Source organism: Muntiacus reevesi, chromosome 4 (assembly GCF_963930625.1).
Source record: "Muntiacus reevesi chromosome 4, mMunRee1.1, whole genome shotgun sequence".
Classification (NCBI taxonomy): domain Eukaryota; kingdom Metazoa; phylum Chordata; class Mammalia; order Artiodactyla; family Cervidae; genus Muntiacus; species Muntiacus reevesi.
The window spans coordinates 150163207-150180579 of NC_089252.1; the positions used below are offsets into that span (position 1 = coordinate 150163207).

General features: G+C 36.9%; 1 protein-coding gene across 3 annotated transcripts in view; it reads left to right on the forward strand.

Annotated features, from left to right (window-relative positions):
* SCAF11 (SR-related CTD associated factor 11) overlaps positions 1-17373 on the forward strand; it is an 89820-nt gene that overhangs the window by 61531 nt on the left and 10916 nt on the right. For all 3 annotated transcript variants that reach the window (XM_065934567.1, XM_065934568.1, XM_065934569.1), the window contains 3 exons: positions 16004-16062; positions 16229-16335; positions 17260-17361. In XM_065934567.1, the coding sequence (XP_065790639.1) occupies positions 16004-16062; positions 16229-16335; positions 17260-17361 (268 nt within the window). The remainder of the gene's footprint in view (positions 1-16003; positions 16063-16228; positions 16336-17259; positions 17362-17373) is intronic.

A 17373-nucleotide genomic window follows, 5' to 3' on the forward strand; every position in this document is an offset into this window, starting at 1 on the left:
ACTCTTAGGAATGTAGTACTACACAAAAGAGACAAAGTAACAGAGTACCTTTTGTGGACAGTAAAGAGATAAATATGTATTATGACAGGTGTTGTACGTGCTTTAAAGAAGAGTAAAGTTAGGGTAGAGAGACAAAGGGTGATGGCTTCTGGAGGTGATTATGTAAGGCATTGGAAAAAGCCTCTTGGATTAGATTGTATTTGAACAGCAATTTGGAAGAAAGAGTCAAGCCGTAAACAGATCTTAAGGGAGAGTATTCCAGGAGAGATAGCAGTGAGTGCAAACACCCTGAGATAGGAGCAGTCAGGGTATATTCAGAAAATAGCACGGAGCTCAGCGTGACCAGGGCAGTTGAGTTAGGTAGACGGAGGAGGAGGAGTAAGCCACTGTTCTGGTGTTCATTTAGGGCTTATGTAAGATGGCAGACATTTTCAGGAATAGTATGGACTAACATTATTAAAGGATCACTGGCTGTTAAGGGGAGGATAATTCATTGGCAGGAAAGATCCTCATTGGAGGACTGAGAGACTAGCTTAGTGCGACCCCATGGACTAGCCCACCAGGCTCCTCTGTCCATGGGCTTCTCCAGGCAAGAGTACTGACGGCAATGGGTTGCCATTCCTTTCTTCAGGGATCGAATCTGGATCCTTCCACATTGCAGACAGATTCTTTACCATCTGAGCCTCCAGGGAAGCTCCTTAAAAGGATTTTGTTAGTGGATTGGATGTGAGGTAGAGAAAAGAGGAAGTCAAGGGCGACACTAAAGTTCTGACCTGAGCAGCTATTAAAATGGCATTGCCAGTTACTGAGTTGGGGAAGGCTGATAGAGGGTTTGGGGTATAATAAAGAATTGTCTTTTGGACAAGTAGAGATACTTTGAAAAAATACAGATGTTTGCATGCCATGTACAAACAAGATTTTTTCATCTTTAGATTGTTTTAGTGTAATTGGTTCATGTTCATATGTGAATTTGTTCTTGGCTTCTAATTGTTGGTTTCTTCCCTATCACTTCTTTTCCCACTCTTGAATTGAGGCAAAAATGTTAAAGACTATGATCAGAAATAAGACTGGAAAGGAAGGTTGAAGGTGTCATAGGGAGTTGAGCAATAAAGCTAAAATTTCTGCATATTATCTTATACAGATTAATCAAAAAAATAATTTTGTTTATTGATTTTTGACTATCCTAGGTTTTCGTTGCCATGCAGGCTTTTCTGTAGTTGCAGCAAGTGGGGACTTACACTCCAGTTGCTGTTCATAGACTTCTCATTGCAATGGCTTCTCTTATTGCAGAACATGGGCTCTAGGGCTTGTGGGCTTCAGTAGTTGCAGCGCATGGGCTCAGTAGTTGTGGCTTCCGGGCCATAGAGCACAACTAGTCCGTGTGCCTCAGTAGTTGTGGTGCACAGGCTTAGTTGCGCCGTGACACGTGGAGTCCTCCTGGATCAGGGATGGAGCTCGTGTCTCCTGCACTGATAGGCTGGTTCTTTACTACTGAGCCTCCAGGAAAGCCCTATAAGGAGTAATGCTGTGAAAGAAGATACCATTAAAAGATACCATTAAAAAGGTTTCTTTTTCACTGAATTACAATGTGGTGAAACCATTTTAGGAAGATAGCTTGGTAAAAGTTACTCTAAAAAGATAGGAAGGCAAGAACCTATTAGAGCTGTCTATCTTAGGTTGTATTTCTTTTTGTCTTCAGACTCATTTAGCAAATTTGATCAATACTGAGAACCCAGTTTTTTTGTTTTTTTTAATTTCACATCCTGACATCTCTGAAATGAGATTCTAATTGTTTTTCATGTATGATCACTGTTGTACTGTGCATCCGGATAGTTGCCACTGCTTGTGACTGTATGAATATACAAAGTTCTGTCGTTAAATCTGGAGAATAGATGGCAAACACTTGGGAGAAGGATTCATAGATAATTCTGGAATATTCTTAACCCCTAGGACCCCTAATTGAAACTGAGAGAACTGGGGGAAATTCATCAGACACATGTGCCAACAATCCCAAGAAAGTCATAAGTTGGGTAATTCTATATAGTGAAAGTCACTCAGTTGTGTCTGACAGTTTGCAGCCCACAAACTTAATTGCAAAACCAGTATAAAAGACCAGTACCAATAATTTAGTTCTTAATGGATTTCCTGAAGAATCACCACTGTTTTTTTTCTTTCAATTTTATTGAGATATAATTGCCATATACAGCACTGTATAAGTTTAAGGTATACCATATAATGACATTATGAAAGTCAAATGGTATGGACCTAACAGAAGCAGAAGATATTAAGAAGAGTTGGCAAGAATACACAGAAGAACTGTACTGAAAGATCTTTATGACCCAGATAATCACGATGATGTGATCACTCACCTAGAGCCAGACATCCTAGAATGAGAAGTCAAGTGGGCCTTAGGAAGCATCACTATAAAGAAAGCTAGTGGAGGTAATGGAATTCCTGCTGAGCTATTTCAAATCCTAAAAGATGATGCTGTGAAAGTGCTGCACTATATATGCCAACAAATTTGGAAAACTCAGCAGAAGCCACAGGACTGGAAAAGGTCCATTTTCATTCCAATTCCAAAGAAAGGCAATGCCAAAGAATGCTCAAACTACCGCACAATTGCACTCATCTCACACGCTATCAAAGTAATGTTCAAAATTCTCCAAGGCAGGCTTCAACAGTAAGTGAACCGTGAACTTCCAGATGTTCACGCTGGATTTAGAAAAGGCAGAGAAACCAGAGATCAAATTGCCAACATCCATTGGATCGTCGAAAAAGCAAGAGAGTTCCAGAAAAAACATCTACTTTATTGACTATGCTAAAGCCTTTGACTGTGTGGATCACAACAAACTGGAAAATTCCTCAAGAGATGGGAATACCAGACCACCAGGCACCTTGTCTGCCTCCTGAGACATCTGTATGCAGGTCAAGAAGCAACAGTTAGAACTGGACATGGAACAAGGGTGGTTCCAAATAGGGAAAGGAGTACGTCAAAGCTGTATATTGTCACCCTGCTTATTTAACTTATGAAGCACAAGCTGGAATCAAGATTGCCAGGAGAAATATCAATAACCTCATATATGCAGATGATATCACTCTTATGGCAGAAAGCAAAGAAAAACTAAAGAGCCTCTTGATGAAAGTGAAAGAGGAGAGTGAAAAAGTTGGCTTAAAACTCAACATTCAGCAAACTAAGATCATGGCATCCAGTCCCAACAGTTCATGGCAAATAGATGGGGAAACAATGGGAAAATTGACAGACTTCATTTTTGGGGGCTCCAAAATCACTGAGGATGGTGACTGTAGCCATGAAATTAAAAGACATTTGCTCCTTGGAAGAAAAGTTATGACCAACCTAGACAGCTTATTAAAAAGTAGAGACTTTACTTTGCCAACAAAGGTCCATCTAGTCAAAGCTATTGTTTCTCCAGTAGTCATGTATGGATGTGAGAATTGGACTATAAAGAAAGCTAAGTGCTGAAGAATTGATGCTTTTGAGTTGTGGTGTTGGAGAAGACTCTTGAGAATCCCTTGTACAGCAAGGAGATCCAACCAGTCCATCCTAAAGGAAATCAGTCCTGAGTGTTCATTGGAAGGTTTGATGCTGAAGCTCCAATACTTTGGCCACTTGATGTGAAGAACTGACTTATTGGAAAAGACCCTGATGCTGGCAGTGATTGAAGGCAGGAGGAGAAGGGGATGACAGAGGATGAGATGGTTGAATGGCATCACCGACTCAATGGATACGAGTTTGAGTAAGCTCCAAGAGTAAGCTCCAAGATAGACGGGGAAGCCTGGCGTACTGCAGTCCATGGGGTAGCAAAGAGTCAGACACGACTGAGTGACTGAACTGAACTGAAAAATATGAAATGATTATCACAGAAAGTTTAGTAAGCATCCATCATCTCATCTCATATAGTTACAACATTAAAGAAATAAATAAAATTTTTTTCCTTGTGATGAGAACTCTTGGAATTTACTCTCTAAATACCTTTCAGGTATAACATACAGAAGTGTTAATTACATTTACCATGCTTGTACATTACATCCCTACTACTTAACATAACTAGAAATTTGTACCTTTTGACTGCCTTCATCAGTTCCTCCTCCTGTCACTGCCATCTCTTTTCTTGGAGTTTGATTGTTTCTTTTTGAAATACAGTTGACCTGCAACACTCTGTTAGTTCCTAGTACACACATAATGATTTGATGTATTTTAAAATGATCACCATGATAAGTCCATTTAGCAACTGTCACTATACAAACATGTTACATATTTACTGACTATTTCCTGCAAATTACCATTCTTCTGGATAGCATAGAGGATGATACTGTGTGAAAAATGTTTATCAACAAACTTGGGATGAAAAGTAATTAGAAAAATTTGGATTCTGCATTAATGAAGGTTTCTGAAGCCTTAACCAATTTATTATATACACATATATTCATTTTTATTGGTTAAAAAGAAGCTATGTCTATATTAGTTTGCTTGGGCTGCTATTGGAATTCATTACAAACTTGGTGACTTAAGGCCACAGAAACTTACTTCTTCACTGTTCTGGAGGTTAGAAGTCTGAAGTTACGGTGTTGGCAGATCCTTGCTCCCTCTGTGGGGTCTAGGGAAGATTCTTTCCTGGCCTCTTGCCGTAATTTCTGGTGGCTCCTGGCGGTCCTTCACATCCTTTGACTTGTAGCTGCATCTCTGGAATCTCCGCTTCTGTCTTTTTACGGACTTCTGCTCTGTGTGTCTCTGTATCATTGTTTGTCTCTGATAAGGACATACTCATTGGTTTTAGTGCCCACTCTAATCTAGTATGATCTCATGTCAGTCTTTCTTTAATTGTTTATGCCATGTCTGTATTTCTAAATGTCATATTCTGAGGCTCCAGGTGGACATGAATTTTTGGGCGGGGGGGATGACACTTTCAACCCACTACAAAGTCCAAAAGGACTTTTTCAATAATTCAGAAAAATTCTAAGTGGTAAGAAAACACTGTGACCCAGTTCTGATGCCCAGTTTGTGTTTTCCAAATAAAAGAACCAGGGCTCCTTGAAATAAATAAATGTTTCCAGGTTTGAGGTAGTAAATAAATAAGATATGCCTAGAACATTTTTTTCTAATAGAGCACAAGTAAACTTTCAAAGAAGTGCTAGGATTATAACAAAAAGTCTCAAGCATCAACTATGCATTGAACAAGAATCAACTATAGATTCAACAAGAATCAACAATAGATTGGGTTCCCTGTAGCCAAAAATGGAACAATTTAAGCATCAAAAAGGATAATAATATTCAGTAACTGTGAAGAGGGACAGTCATTGAAACCTGCCAGATTTGTGAAAGTTCATGAGTTCATCGTTCTACCTTATCAGTAAATAAATAAGCAGACTAATTGGTCTATTTTAGAGGATGCCAGGAAGTTAACTCACTTTTTAAATTTATTTTTTAATTGGAGGATTATTGCTTTATAACATTGTGTTGGTTTAGACTCATTTTTAAAGCCAATATATGAAAGGAAAGATACAAACATCTACCTTGCCTTTTTTATATAAGCTATACATCAAGGTAATTGAAAATGTACATCAAGGTAAGGAAAGTTCATTTCTTATAGAAATATTTCAGCAAATAATTGAAAATTATGGAATTTGAACATCACCATTTTGTAAATGAACATCACAGCATTTAGGCAGTGATCAGTAAGTGAAAGTGAAAGTCATACAGTTGTGTCCAGCTCTGCGACCCCATGGACTATACAGTCCATGGAATTCTCTAGGCCAAAAGACTGGAGTGGGTAACCTTTCCCTTCTCCAGGGGATCATTCCAACCCAGGATCAAACCCAGGTCTCCCTCCCGCATTGCAGGAGGGTTCTTTACCAGCTGAGAAGCCCAGGAATACTGGAGTGGGTAGCCTATCCCTTCTCCAGTAGATCTTCCTGACCCAGGAATCAAACTGGGGTCTCCTGCATTACAGGCTGATTTTTTTACCAACTGAGCTATCAGGGAAGCTGTTATTAAACATTTCCTTATGGAAGTAAGTACAAGTATGCAATAGTGTGATGAAAGGGGAAAAAAAAGAAACCCAAAAAACAAAACTCATCCAGTTAAGAAATCTAACTACTAATTTATAAGACATACAGAGACTGAGATTCATGTTAAATAACAACAAGGAGATACAATCAGCAAAATGTAGAGACCACAGACAAATGATCTGTTTTCTTCTGTCAAAAAATTGAAGGGAGTTTAGAAGTGGGAGTGGGAACCTGTAGATTAAAAGAGATGAAGGAAACGTTCAGTCAGTCACAACTGGATTATTTGGATCCTTATTCTAATATGTTGTAAAAGGAAAGTAAAAGATAACTTTATGAACAGTTGGAGAAATTTGAACATTAGGTATTTGGTAATAAGGAATTATTGGATGTATTTTGTTTATTGATATCTTCCCCCACAGAACACATCTTTTAAGGTTAGTTATCTACTAAAATAGTTACATATGAATATGATAGGATGTTTATAGTTTGCTTCAAAATTACTTAAGATAGTAATAAAATTAACTGGATGTGAATTAATAATTGTGGAAACTGGGATATGGGTATAATCAGATTTCATTATACTGTTCTGTTTTGTGTTTGAAATTTTCTGTAATTTAAAAAAATGTACTCTGAGAGTTTAATTGGCCATTATCCTCTCATAGTGGTACATAAATAATTCAAGTTCTTAAAATAAACTTCAATGAAATATAGTATATTAGCTTGTTTTTGTGGGGGTTTTTTTTGTAGTAAGTTTTTAAGTCGTGAATAGTGATTCTGTTTTCTATGTGGCATTTTCCAGAGTATCAAGTTAGTAATGGTAGTTAAGTACTTAGTATTTGACTATCTTTGGCTATAACTACCCTATAATAAAAAGGTAATTGATCTATGCCTGTAACAAACAACAGAAACAAAGAGATGAATATAAAAGGAAAATAACTATAAGTTAGTAGTTAAATCTGTTCCATAGGTGTCATTTTTAATACTTTATGGAATGTTCAAAATCATTCATAATTATAAACTTTAAAACAGTTTTAAAAGGCTAAATATCTTGGCCAGATCACAGAGTTGGAGCAGACAGAATTTGATACAGTCTTCTATTCCATATCTAATGCCTCGTCCCACTACAGAATATTGCTAAAGCATGATTTTGTTACTCACCTTAAGCCTCTCACTTCGTGGTTGTCTACAATCTTTGTAACTCAAATTACTGCCTTTTTCTAATGGCTCTATATAAAGAGCTGAATGTCTGCTCCCTACTTAGCAGACCAATTGACTTTGATTATTTTGTGTATCCTTTCAGAAATGTAATCAGTAATAGTTTTTTTATTTCTTGGACTAAAGTTTGTAAATCATAGCTTCAGGAATAGCTGTAGAGCTTCAGTTTTAACCTTGAATTTTTGCATTAATTATGAGATTTCTTAGAAACTGTTTTATTAACAAAGTGCCTCATTAGAAAACTAAGAGAATCTGTAAATATTACTAGTAATTGTCTCAAAGTTTAGGGGCACTAATGAACCTGTCATGCTAGAAGGAAGCAACCTTGGACTCTTTTTTTTTTTCTTTAGGAATGCACAGCATACTTTTAAAAATTTTTATATATATATATATTTTTTTTTCATTTATTTTTATTAGTTGGAGGCTAATTACTTTACATATTTTAGTGGTTTTTGCCATACATTGACATGAATCAGCCATGGATTTACATGTGTTCCCCATCCCGATCCCCCCCTCCCGCCTCCCTCCCCATCTGATCCCTCTGGGTCTTCCCAGTTCACCAGCCCTGAGCACTTGTCTCATGCATCCAACCTCTGCTGGTGATCTGTTTCACCCTTGATATTATACTTGTTTCAGTCCTATTCTCTGTGAACATCCCACCCTCGCCTTCTCCCACAGAGTCCCAAAGTTTGTTCTGTACATCTCTGTCTCTTTTTCTGTTTTGCATATAGGGTTATCGTTACCATCTTTTTAAATTCCATATATATGTGTTAGTATACTTTATTGGTCTTTATCTTTCTGGCTTACTTCACTCTGTATAATGGGTTCCAGTTTCATCCATCTCATTAGAACTGATTCAAATGAATTCTTTTTAATGGCTGAGTAATATTCCATGGTGTATATGTACCAGAGCTTCCTTATCCATTGATCTGCTGATGGGCATCTAGGTTGCTTCCATGTCCTGGCTATTATAAACAGTGCTGTAATGAACATTGGAGTGCACGTGTCTCTTTCAGATCTGGTTTCCTCGCTGTGTATGCCCAGGAGTGGGATTGCTGGGTCATATGGCAGTTCTATTTCCAGTTGTTTAAGGAATCTCCACACTGTTCTCCGTAGCGACTGTACTAGTTTGCATTCCCACCAACAGTGTAAGAGGGTTCCCTTTTCTCCACACCCTCTCCAGCATTTATTGCTTATAGACTTTTGGATAGCAGCCATCCTGACTGGCGTGTAATGGTACCTCGTTGTGGTTTTGATTTGCATTTCTCTGATAATGAGTGATGTTGAGCATCTTTTCATGTGTTTGTTAGCCATCTGTATGTCTTCTTTGGAGAAATGTCTGTTTAGTTCTTTGGCCCATTTTTTGATTGGGTCGTTTATTTTTCTGGAATTGAGCTGCAGGAGTTGCTTGTATATTTTTGAGATTAATCCTTTGTTGCTTCGTTTGCTATTATTTTCTCCCAATCTGAGGGCTGTCTTTTCACCTTGCTCTTAGTTTCCTTTGTTGTGCAAAAGCTTTTAAGTTTCATTAGGTCCCATTTGTTTATTTTTGCTTTTATTTCCAATATTCTGGGAGGTGGGTCATAGAGGATCCTGCTGTGATTTATGTCGGAGAGTGTTTTGCCTATGTTCTCCTCTGGGAGTTTTATAGTTTCTGGTCTTCCATTTAGATCTTTAATCCATTTTGAGTTTATTTTTGTGTATGGTGTTAGAAAGTGTTCTAGTTTCATTCTTTTACAAGTGGTTGACCAGTTTTCCCAGCACCACTTGTTAAAGAGGTTGTCTTTTTTCCATTGTATATCCTTGCCTCCTTTGTCGAAGATAAGGTGTCCATAGGTTCATGAATTTATCTCTGGGCTTTCTGTTCTGTTCCATTGATCTATATTTCTGTCTTTGTGCCAGTACCATACTGTCTTGATGACTGTGGCTTTGTAGTAGAGCCTGAAGTCAGGCAGGTTGATTCCTCCAGTTCCATTCTTCTTTCTCAAGATTGCTTTGGCTATTCGAGGTTTTTTTGTATTTCCATACAAATTGTGAAATTATTTGTTCTAGTCCTGTGAAAAGTACCATTGGTAGCTTGATAGGGATTGCATTGAATCTATAGATTGCTTTGGGTAGTATAGCCATTTTGACAATATTGATTCTTCCAATCCATGAACATGGTATATTTCTCCATCTATTTGTGTCCTCTTTGATTTCTTTCATCAGTGTTTTATAGTTTTCTATATATATATAAGTCTTTCATTTCTTTAGGTAGATATACTCCCAAGTATTTTATTCTTTTTGTTGCACTGGTGAATGGTATTGTTTCCTTAATTTCTCTTTCTGTGTTCTCATTGTTAGCATATAGGAGTGCAAGGGATTGCTGTGTGTTAATTTTATATGCTGCAACATTACTGTATTCATTGATTAGCTGTAGTAATTTTCTGGTGGAGTCTTTAAGGTTTTCTATGTAGAGGATCATGTCATCTGCAAACAGTGAGAGTTTTGCTTCTTCTTTTCCTATCTGGATTCCTTTTACTTCTTTTCCTGCTCTGATTGCTATGGCCAACACTTCCAAAACTATGTTGAATAGTAGTGGTGAGAATGTACATCCTTGTCTTGTTCCTGACTTTAATGGAAATGCTTTCAGTTTTTCACCATTGAGGATAATGTTTGCTGTGGGTTTGTCATATATAGCTTTTATTATGTCAACTTGGACTCTTAAATGTAGGCATTTGAACTGAGAAAGGAACTAAGATGAAAGGTATGGTGAAGGTAGAGTTAGTGGGAAGTTGTGCAAATTAAGTACATTTTAATGTATTTATCCCGTTAGACTGAGCAGGAACCATGGTTGCCCAAAGGATAATTTAAATTTATTTTTATGAAAGAACTTCTTGAGGAAATATTGTCTTTTTATGGTAGATTTCAGAAGCAGTGAGGGTTAGTGTGTAATTTTCTCAAGTTTTTCAAAGTGAGCAGGGGCTGTTCTTTGAACATTCCTGTGTGACTTTCTCCTTTAGGTTATTATGTTTATGTAATACATACTAAAACTAATGAATAGAGTGTATGAAATTGTGATGTTCTTTTATTTGAATTAGAAATTATTAGTATAACATTAGTTAAAACTCCAGCAGGTCTGATAGATATTTTTATTGGAAATTGAGCCATTTGGGTTTTGTATTAGTTTTTCTATTAAATCATCTGTGACTGATAGAATTGTATAAACTTTACTTTCTTCATTTAGTGAACATGGTGTTGTCTCACTGTAAGTATTGTAAACCATTAGACAGCATACCTTTTGACAAATCTGATAAGAAAATGTCACTCTCATTCTTTAGTTATACTAGATAACTGAGTTTCCATACTTCTTGTTTATTTTAACCTCCTTTATATACTTTGTTCTTGGAATGAACATAATAGTCTTTGGTTTGGGCTAATAGTTTATAACTGATATAGTTTATAAAAAGTATCCCCTTTTAAGACATTTCTTAATGGACTATTTCCCTAGGTACATACTAAATCCATGTAATTATGGCTCTGTTAATTTGGAATCAATTAATCAAATTTTAATTGGGTACCTGCCAAGTACTACTGTGCTCTAAGATCAGAGCCTTTATTATACTTTTTTGTTTTGCAGGAAAAGATGTTGTCATTGAAACATCTTTTCAGATATATTAAATTTAAAAAAAAAATAAGTTTCCAGGTAAGCATAACAGATTGAGCACTTGTTTAATTCTCTGATCCCTCTCAGAACCCTACAGAAAAGGCCATAAAGAAATCAAAATAAAAATTTAAGCAACAAAACAGAACTGGAGAGAAGGACAGCTGATGAAAGATGTCCATAAAATCGAAGCTTGAAAATGGTTGTTTGAGGTACATATTAATAGTAAACTGTCTTAGTAGAAAGCTGAAACCCAAACCTTTCATTAAATCAGTTCATATACCGTAGAACCTTAGTCTTTCGTCTGGGGACCTACGTTATATCTCAAAGCAGGTGTATGGGGTGGTGCTGAAAACAGAATTGGTTAAAATTTTTAAAGGAACAGTTTATCCTGCAGATTTTTGGCTGAATAGGGTAAGGGGAGTCTACTCAGGCAAACAGGAGGCTTACTTTCTAAATGAGTGATTAAATCAGCTTAAACTCCAGCACGAATGAGGGTAGAGGAAACAACAGTAAAGAGAAGGAAATTCAAGCAAATGTTGAGGTCTCTACCTCCCTACCCATGATCATTTCCCAAAGCTCTTGCAGTCTTGCTTGTTCCCAAAATGGAAGATGGAAGGTATTGATATCTTCCAGAATACTGTCGCTGGTTTAGAAGACTTGGAGATACTGCCATTTGGAAATTTTTGAATGAAATAGCCAGGTCTCTCTGCTTTATCACTCTACAGTGAAACCCATTGAAAGGCACTGACCATGCATCCACATTGTTCTCAGTCAGTATCTTAGTGCTCCACAGTCAAGGACCACCAGAGAGTGAGGGAGCCTCCAGGTGATAAAGATAAATACATAGGCAAAGAAAAGGAACCTGACGGAACAAACCCAGTGCTGGGAAACAGGGAGTTACTTGAAAATTAATATCCTCAAAGATAAGAGAAGGAATATTTCATTAATGAGGTAAGAAAAGACTAAAAAAAGAAAAATTTTGGAAATTAAGAATATTATAGCTGAAGTTTAAAAAGTTGAATGTAAGTGGAAGATGAGTTGTAAACAAGGAATGAGCTACACTGATAGAATTCTAGACTCTGCATATATTTGAAGAGCTTCTAGAGAGAGAAAATAGACCATGTGTAAAAGAATGTTGCCAATAACAGATGAAGCAGTGGAGCACTGCCTTGAAAATTCTGGGGAAAATAATTATTAACCTAGAAATGTGAGATACAGCCAAACTGTCAGTCAAGTGTTAGGGCAAAATAAAGACGTTTTTAAATACATTAAGAGCTTAAAAATTCATTCTCAAACATCCTTTCTCATAATTACACTGGAAGATATGTCTGTGTCACTTAATGAGAAAGTAAACAAAGAAACAATGTGAGATTCAGAAAAATGAGTTCCTAAAAGAAACAGAAAAGGAGAAACAATAAGCAAATGAGTTCTGACCCAGGAAAAGGGGGGATTGTGAAGATAAGACAGAATGACAGTTAAGCAGCAGCTTTTAGAGAGTTACCAGTTCAGATTGGAGCAGGACAGAGGAAAGGTGTTTCCAAGAGAGTGAGGAGCAAACCTGATGGATGGATTGATGTATTTGAATGTGTTAAGAGATCTTTACATTTGTTGCAGTTAGTTCAATTAATGACAGATAATACAACATAAAAATAAGAAAAAGCCATCATCAACCGTAGGAAAAGGAAGAAGTTGTACAAAAAAAGTAATTGTATTTCAGTACATGGCCTAGTTGAGAATGTTTATATAGTTATGATAATGCAATATTGTTTACATCATGTTGATATATCAAAAAGAACATTTGGAGCCTTCCCTGGTGATACAGTGGTTAAGATTCTGTGCTTCCCCTGGTGGGGTCAGTTCCTCAAGTTGCACAATACAGCTAAAAAACATTTGTGGAGGAGAAGTCTATCTTCTGGAGGAAAAAAAAATTTTTAAAAAGGGAAATATCTGAAACCAAAAATAACACGGTAGAGTAGTATATATCTTGCTCACTTGTGTCCAACTCTTTTGTGACCTTGTGGACTGTAACCCTTCAGCTCTTCTGTCCGTGGAGTTCACCTGGCAAGAATACTGGAGTGAGTAGCCATTCCCTTTTCCCGGGGATCTTCCCGACCCAGGGATTGAACCCTGGTTTCCCTGTTTACTCTCTGAGCCACCAGGGAAGCCCAGAGTAGTATGAACATGTGATGAGCTCTTTGGTGGAGCTGAATTAAGAGTGAGAATTGCTGTAATTTAAAAAAAATAAGTCCAGAAGTGCTGTTGTACTTCTTAAAGTATGAATATGCATTACTTTGATAAAAAAGAAACAATGTATCACTGTTGTCCAAAGGATAGATTAGTAAGTGAACGTGTGAAATGACCTCTAGGAAACCACAATTTAGACAAATCCACAATTGGAATTGCTCGATAATTACCTGAGAATTACCCAGAAATCTGTGAAATAGCTTTGGGACTAGATTTTCATACTTAGCATTGGCAAAAAACTTAACAGTTCTTCCCATAGAGAGCATTTCATCTAGTGGTGGCTTCCCGACAAAGACTTCCAAGTGAAGAAGGAATGCTGTGTAAACTGTATGTACTCCTTCAGTATTGAGTCAAAAAACCTGATTGAGAACAACTCAGCACCCTTAGGGCTTAAAAACTACAGTGTACCTACAATGTAGCAATTCTTTGTCTAGTTGAAGGAAATTGTTATTTTTGATTGTGGTTGGGTACCTATCACAAATTTATATTCCTGGCTTCTTTAATCACTTAAAATAAGTATCGTCTTTTAAATGTATAATGAGAGGTAAGAAGATAAGTTCTTGGAACTCCATCTGACTCCTCTCCCCAGTCAGTTCAGTTGCTCAGTCGTGTCTGACTCTTTGTGACCCCATGAACTGTAGCACGCCAGGCCTCCCTATCCATCTCCAGCTCCTGGAGTTCACCCAAACCCATGTCCATTGAGTCGGAGATGCCATTCAACCATCTCATCCTCTGTCGGCCCCCTCTCCTCCTGCCTTCGATCTTTTCCAGCATCAGGGTCTTTTCCAGTGAGTCAGTTCTTCGCATCAGGTGGCCAAAGTATTGGAGCTTCAGCTTCAACATCAGTCCTTCCAATGAACACTCAGGACTGATCTCCTTTAGGATGGACTGGTTGGATCTCCTTGCAGTCCAAGGGACTCTCAAGCGTCTTCTCCAACATCACAATTCAAAAGCATCAATTCTTCTGCACTCAGCTTTCTTTATAGTCAAACTCTCACATCCATATATGACTACTGGAAAAACCATAGCCTTGACTAGACAGACCTTTGTTGGCAAAGTAATGTCTCTGCTTTTTAATATGCTGTCTAGGTTGGTCATAACTTTTCTTCCAAGGAGTAAGTGTCTTTTAATTTCATGACTGCAGTTGCCATCTGCAGTAATTTTGTAACCCAAGAAAATAAAGTCTGTCACTGTTTCCACTGTTTCTTCATCTGTTTGCCATGAAGTAATGGGACTGGATGCCATGATCTTAGTTTTCTGAATGTTGAGTTTTAAGCCAACTTTTTCACTCTCTTTCACTTTCATCAAGAGGCTCTTTAGTTCTCCTTCACTTTCTGCCGTAAGGGTGGTGTTATCTGCATATCTGAGGTTGTTGATATTTCTCCCAGCAATCTTGATTCCAGCCTGTGTTTCATCCAGCCCAGCGTTTCTCATGATGTACTCTGCATATAAGTTAAATAAGCAGGGTGACAATATACAACCTTGACGTACTCCTTTTTCTATTTGGAACCAGTCTGTTGTTCCATGTCCAGTTCTAACTGTTGCTTCCTGACCTGCATACAGATTTCTCAAGAGGCAGGTCAGGTGGTCTGGTACTCCCATCTCTTTCAGAATTTTCCACAGTTTATTGTGATCCATACAGTCAAAGACTTTGACATAGTCAGTAAAGCAGAAATGATGTATTCTGGAACTCTCTTGCTTTTTTGATGATCCAGCGAATGTTGGCAATATGAAAATGTCCTCTCCCCAATATGAAATATCATTTGTTACAGCTGTTCTGGGTAGGACATGTGTGATAGGTGAGTAATAGCGTGAAACAAACAGCTGTTGTATAAGTAACTTAACAGAAAGTTAGTATGCTGTTAAGTAGAAAGTAGGCTATTACCCACTGGACTGATGAAAGAAACCCAAAATACTTATGATCTTGCAGTAGCAGGAACTTGGCCTCCCAGTTAGGCCAATTTATTTTGAACAAAGTTAGATTGGCCTTTGTGAGAAAAGCTTGGCTGGAGATTGAAAGACCAGTTGTCGTTTGTTCTGTAGACTTAACCCAGAGTTCTAGGGAGAGAGCAACGGCAGTACCAGCATCAGTTTATTGCAGACAAGTGTATTCGTAGGTGGAGATGACTAATAAGACAGACTTGATGGCAAAGAAAAACCAAGAGCAGCAATCTTTAACAGTTTTTGTGGTTAGCAGGAGCTATTTGTACTTTATCTTTCTTAACCTAGGAGAACGTATCCATAGAAATGGACATGTAAAACCAAAAAATAAGTTGTCAGCAATACAACCAAAAACGTTGCTATAGCAGAAAGCTGTTTTAATCAAGAGTTCTACTTTTCCTAATTCCGTACGATTGGAGGAGGATGGTGAGGGTACATATTGAAGTTGGTGATTAAATGGTACTTTATGGTTGACAAGGGCTGATGGTTTCAGTTCCCCTGGTCAGCTCCTACTTGAGGTGAGTTCATAGTACCTGTTGTTTAGGTCGTAACTGGAAAGGACATATTAAGTGTATTACTGATATTAAATAATTTTATTTCTTTTATATGCTTAATATTTCAGGAGAGTTTAAGTTTGCACGTAAGTGCCAGAATAAGCTGACTAAAATTTTGGTGCTTAGCGCCCTAGGCATGGCAATTTTACATGCTTCTCTGGTTTTCTGTATTGTGGCCTCTTGTATTTTCCTTTTGTCTGTGGCTTAACAAGACAAAACTAGCGTTTGGAAAAATTATATAAATGCAAGTACTATTATTTTAAATTCAATTTTTATACATATTTTAACCTTCTCTTGTCAATATGCCAGTATCAGTACTGGTTTAAAACCTTTTAAAATAAAAACTAAGGCAAAATCTTTTTGTGTCTTTGTACAGGAAACTCTAAATACAATGAAATGGGAGGAAAGAAAAATTCAGTAATAAAGACAAATAAGGTTTGTTGAAATAAAGAAAAAATATTTTTCTTAGATAATAACAATTTATGGTTGTTTGGTACACAACTGTGGTCCCTCGGGTACATCAAAATATTTAACTATGTCTTACCTATTATGGAAGTGGTTTTATTTGCTGTTTCGCCAAAACCTCATTTTACTTTTCTAGCCTCGAGGATCAAATCCATGTACGAATCAGCGCTTCAGGAGTTTTTTCTCCGATGTCTTTTCTCCCAGTCACACTGGAGAGTCTTCTCTTGCCTATATGGCTTACTGGTTAGTACTTTTTACTTTTAATTTATGCTATTTTTATATTTGATGTTTTATTTATTGCAGTTAACTTCTGGTAGAAATTTAAACTTGGCTCAACAACATTATGAAAGCCCATGTTGTTTTTTGTTTTTGTTTCTTTTGGCAAATAAAGAGAGCCTTATTTTGTGACCGTCTATTATTCAGTGACTGTTAGTGGGCTTCCTTTTCCTTACCAATAAATTAAGTTGTACACAAGGTTTGTATATGATAGAGAAGTACTCTAGTTGTTAAGTTGTTAAATTATGGGGGTACCCTTTAAGAGTAGACCCAGTCATTTTTTAATCCGTTGTGACTGTATGATAGATGCTGTGTAGATATTGGTGGAATTTGAAGATTAAGTTGAGGTTTAAAAATAATGGAGCTGGTTGAATAAACAAGATAGATTAAGATTGTGATTTAACTTTAAAGATTGGCAAGGTGCCAAAGAAAACAATTACAGTTGAGTAGCCTTTTAAAAAACTGAACTCTGCCTAGTTTGGGTTTTAAAAATAACCATGCCTCCTTTATTTTCTTCCTTTGTCTTATGCATAGTTTTAGATGGGAAACTATTGCATCTAGAATTTTCGGCTTGAACTGCTCTTTGCAGCTTTGGTTCATGGGAAAGAAATAGTATTACTTCTTTTTTTCAATACTAATAATATTAGTCTGAATTGACTTTTTAAAAGTGGTCACAAGTCAGATTAGTTCCATTTTTATTTGTAATATAAAAATTTAAGTTACTTTAGGAATGGGTCCATTTTGAAAAGTGTTTAGATAGAAAAAGTTTCTTTTTTTTTAATGTGACTTATAATGCTGGGTATTAAAATTTGTTATTCATGATATAACCCAATTGTTATTCTGAACTTAAAATTTTGGAATTCTGATGGGGATCTAAAATTTATCTTTTAGTACAGAATTTATAGACATCAATGAAGTCAGTGCTTTGATTAGGCAGAAGAGACAGGAACTGGAATTGTCATGGTTTCCTGACACATTACCTGGAATTGGAAGGTAAAAAAATTG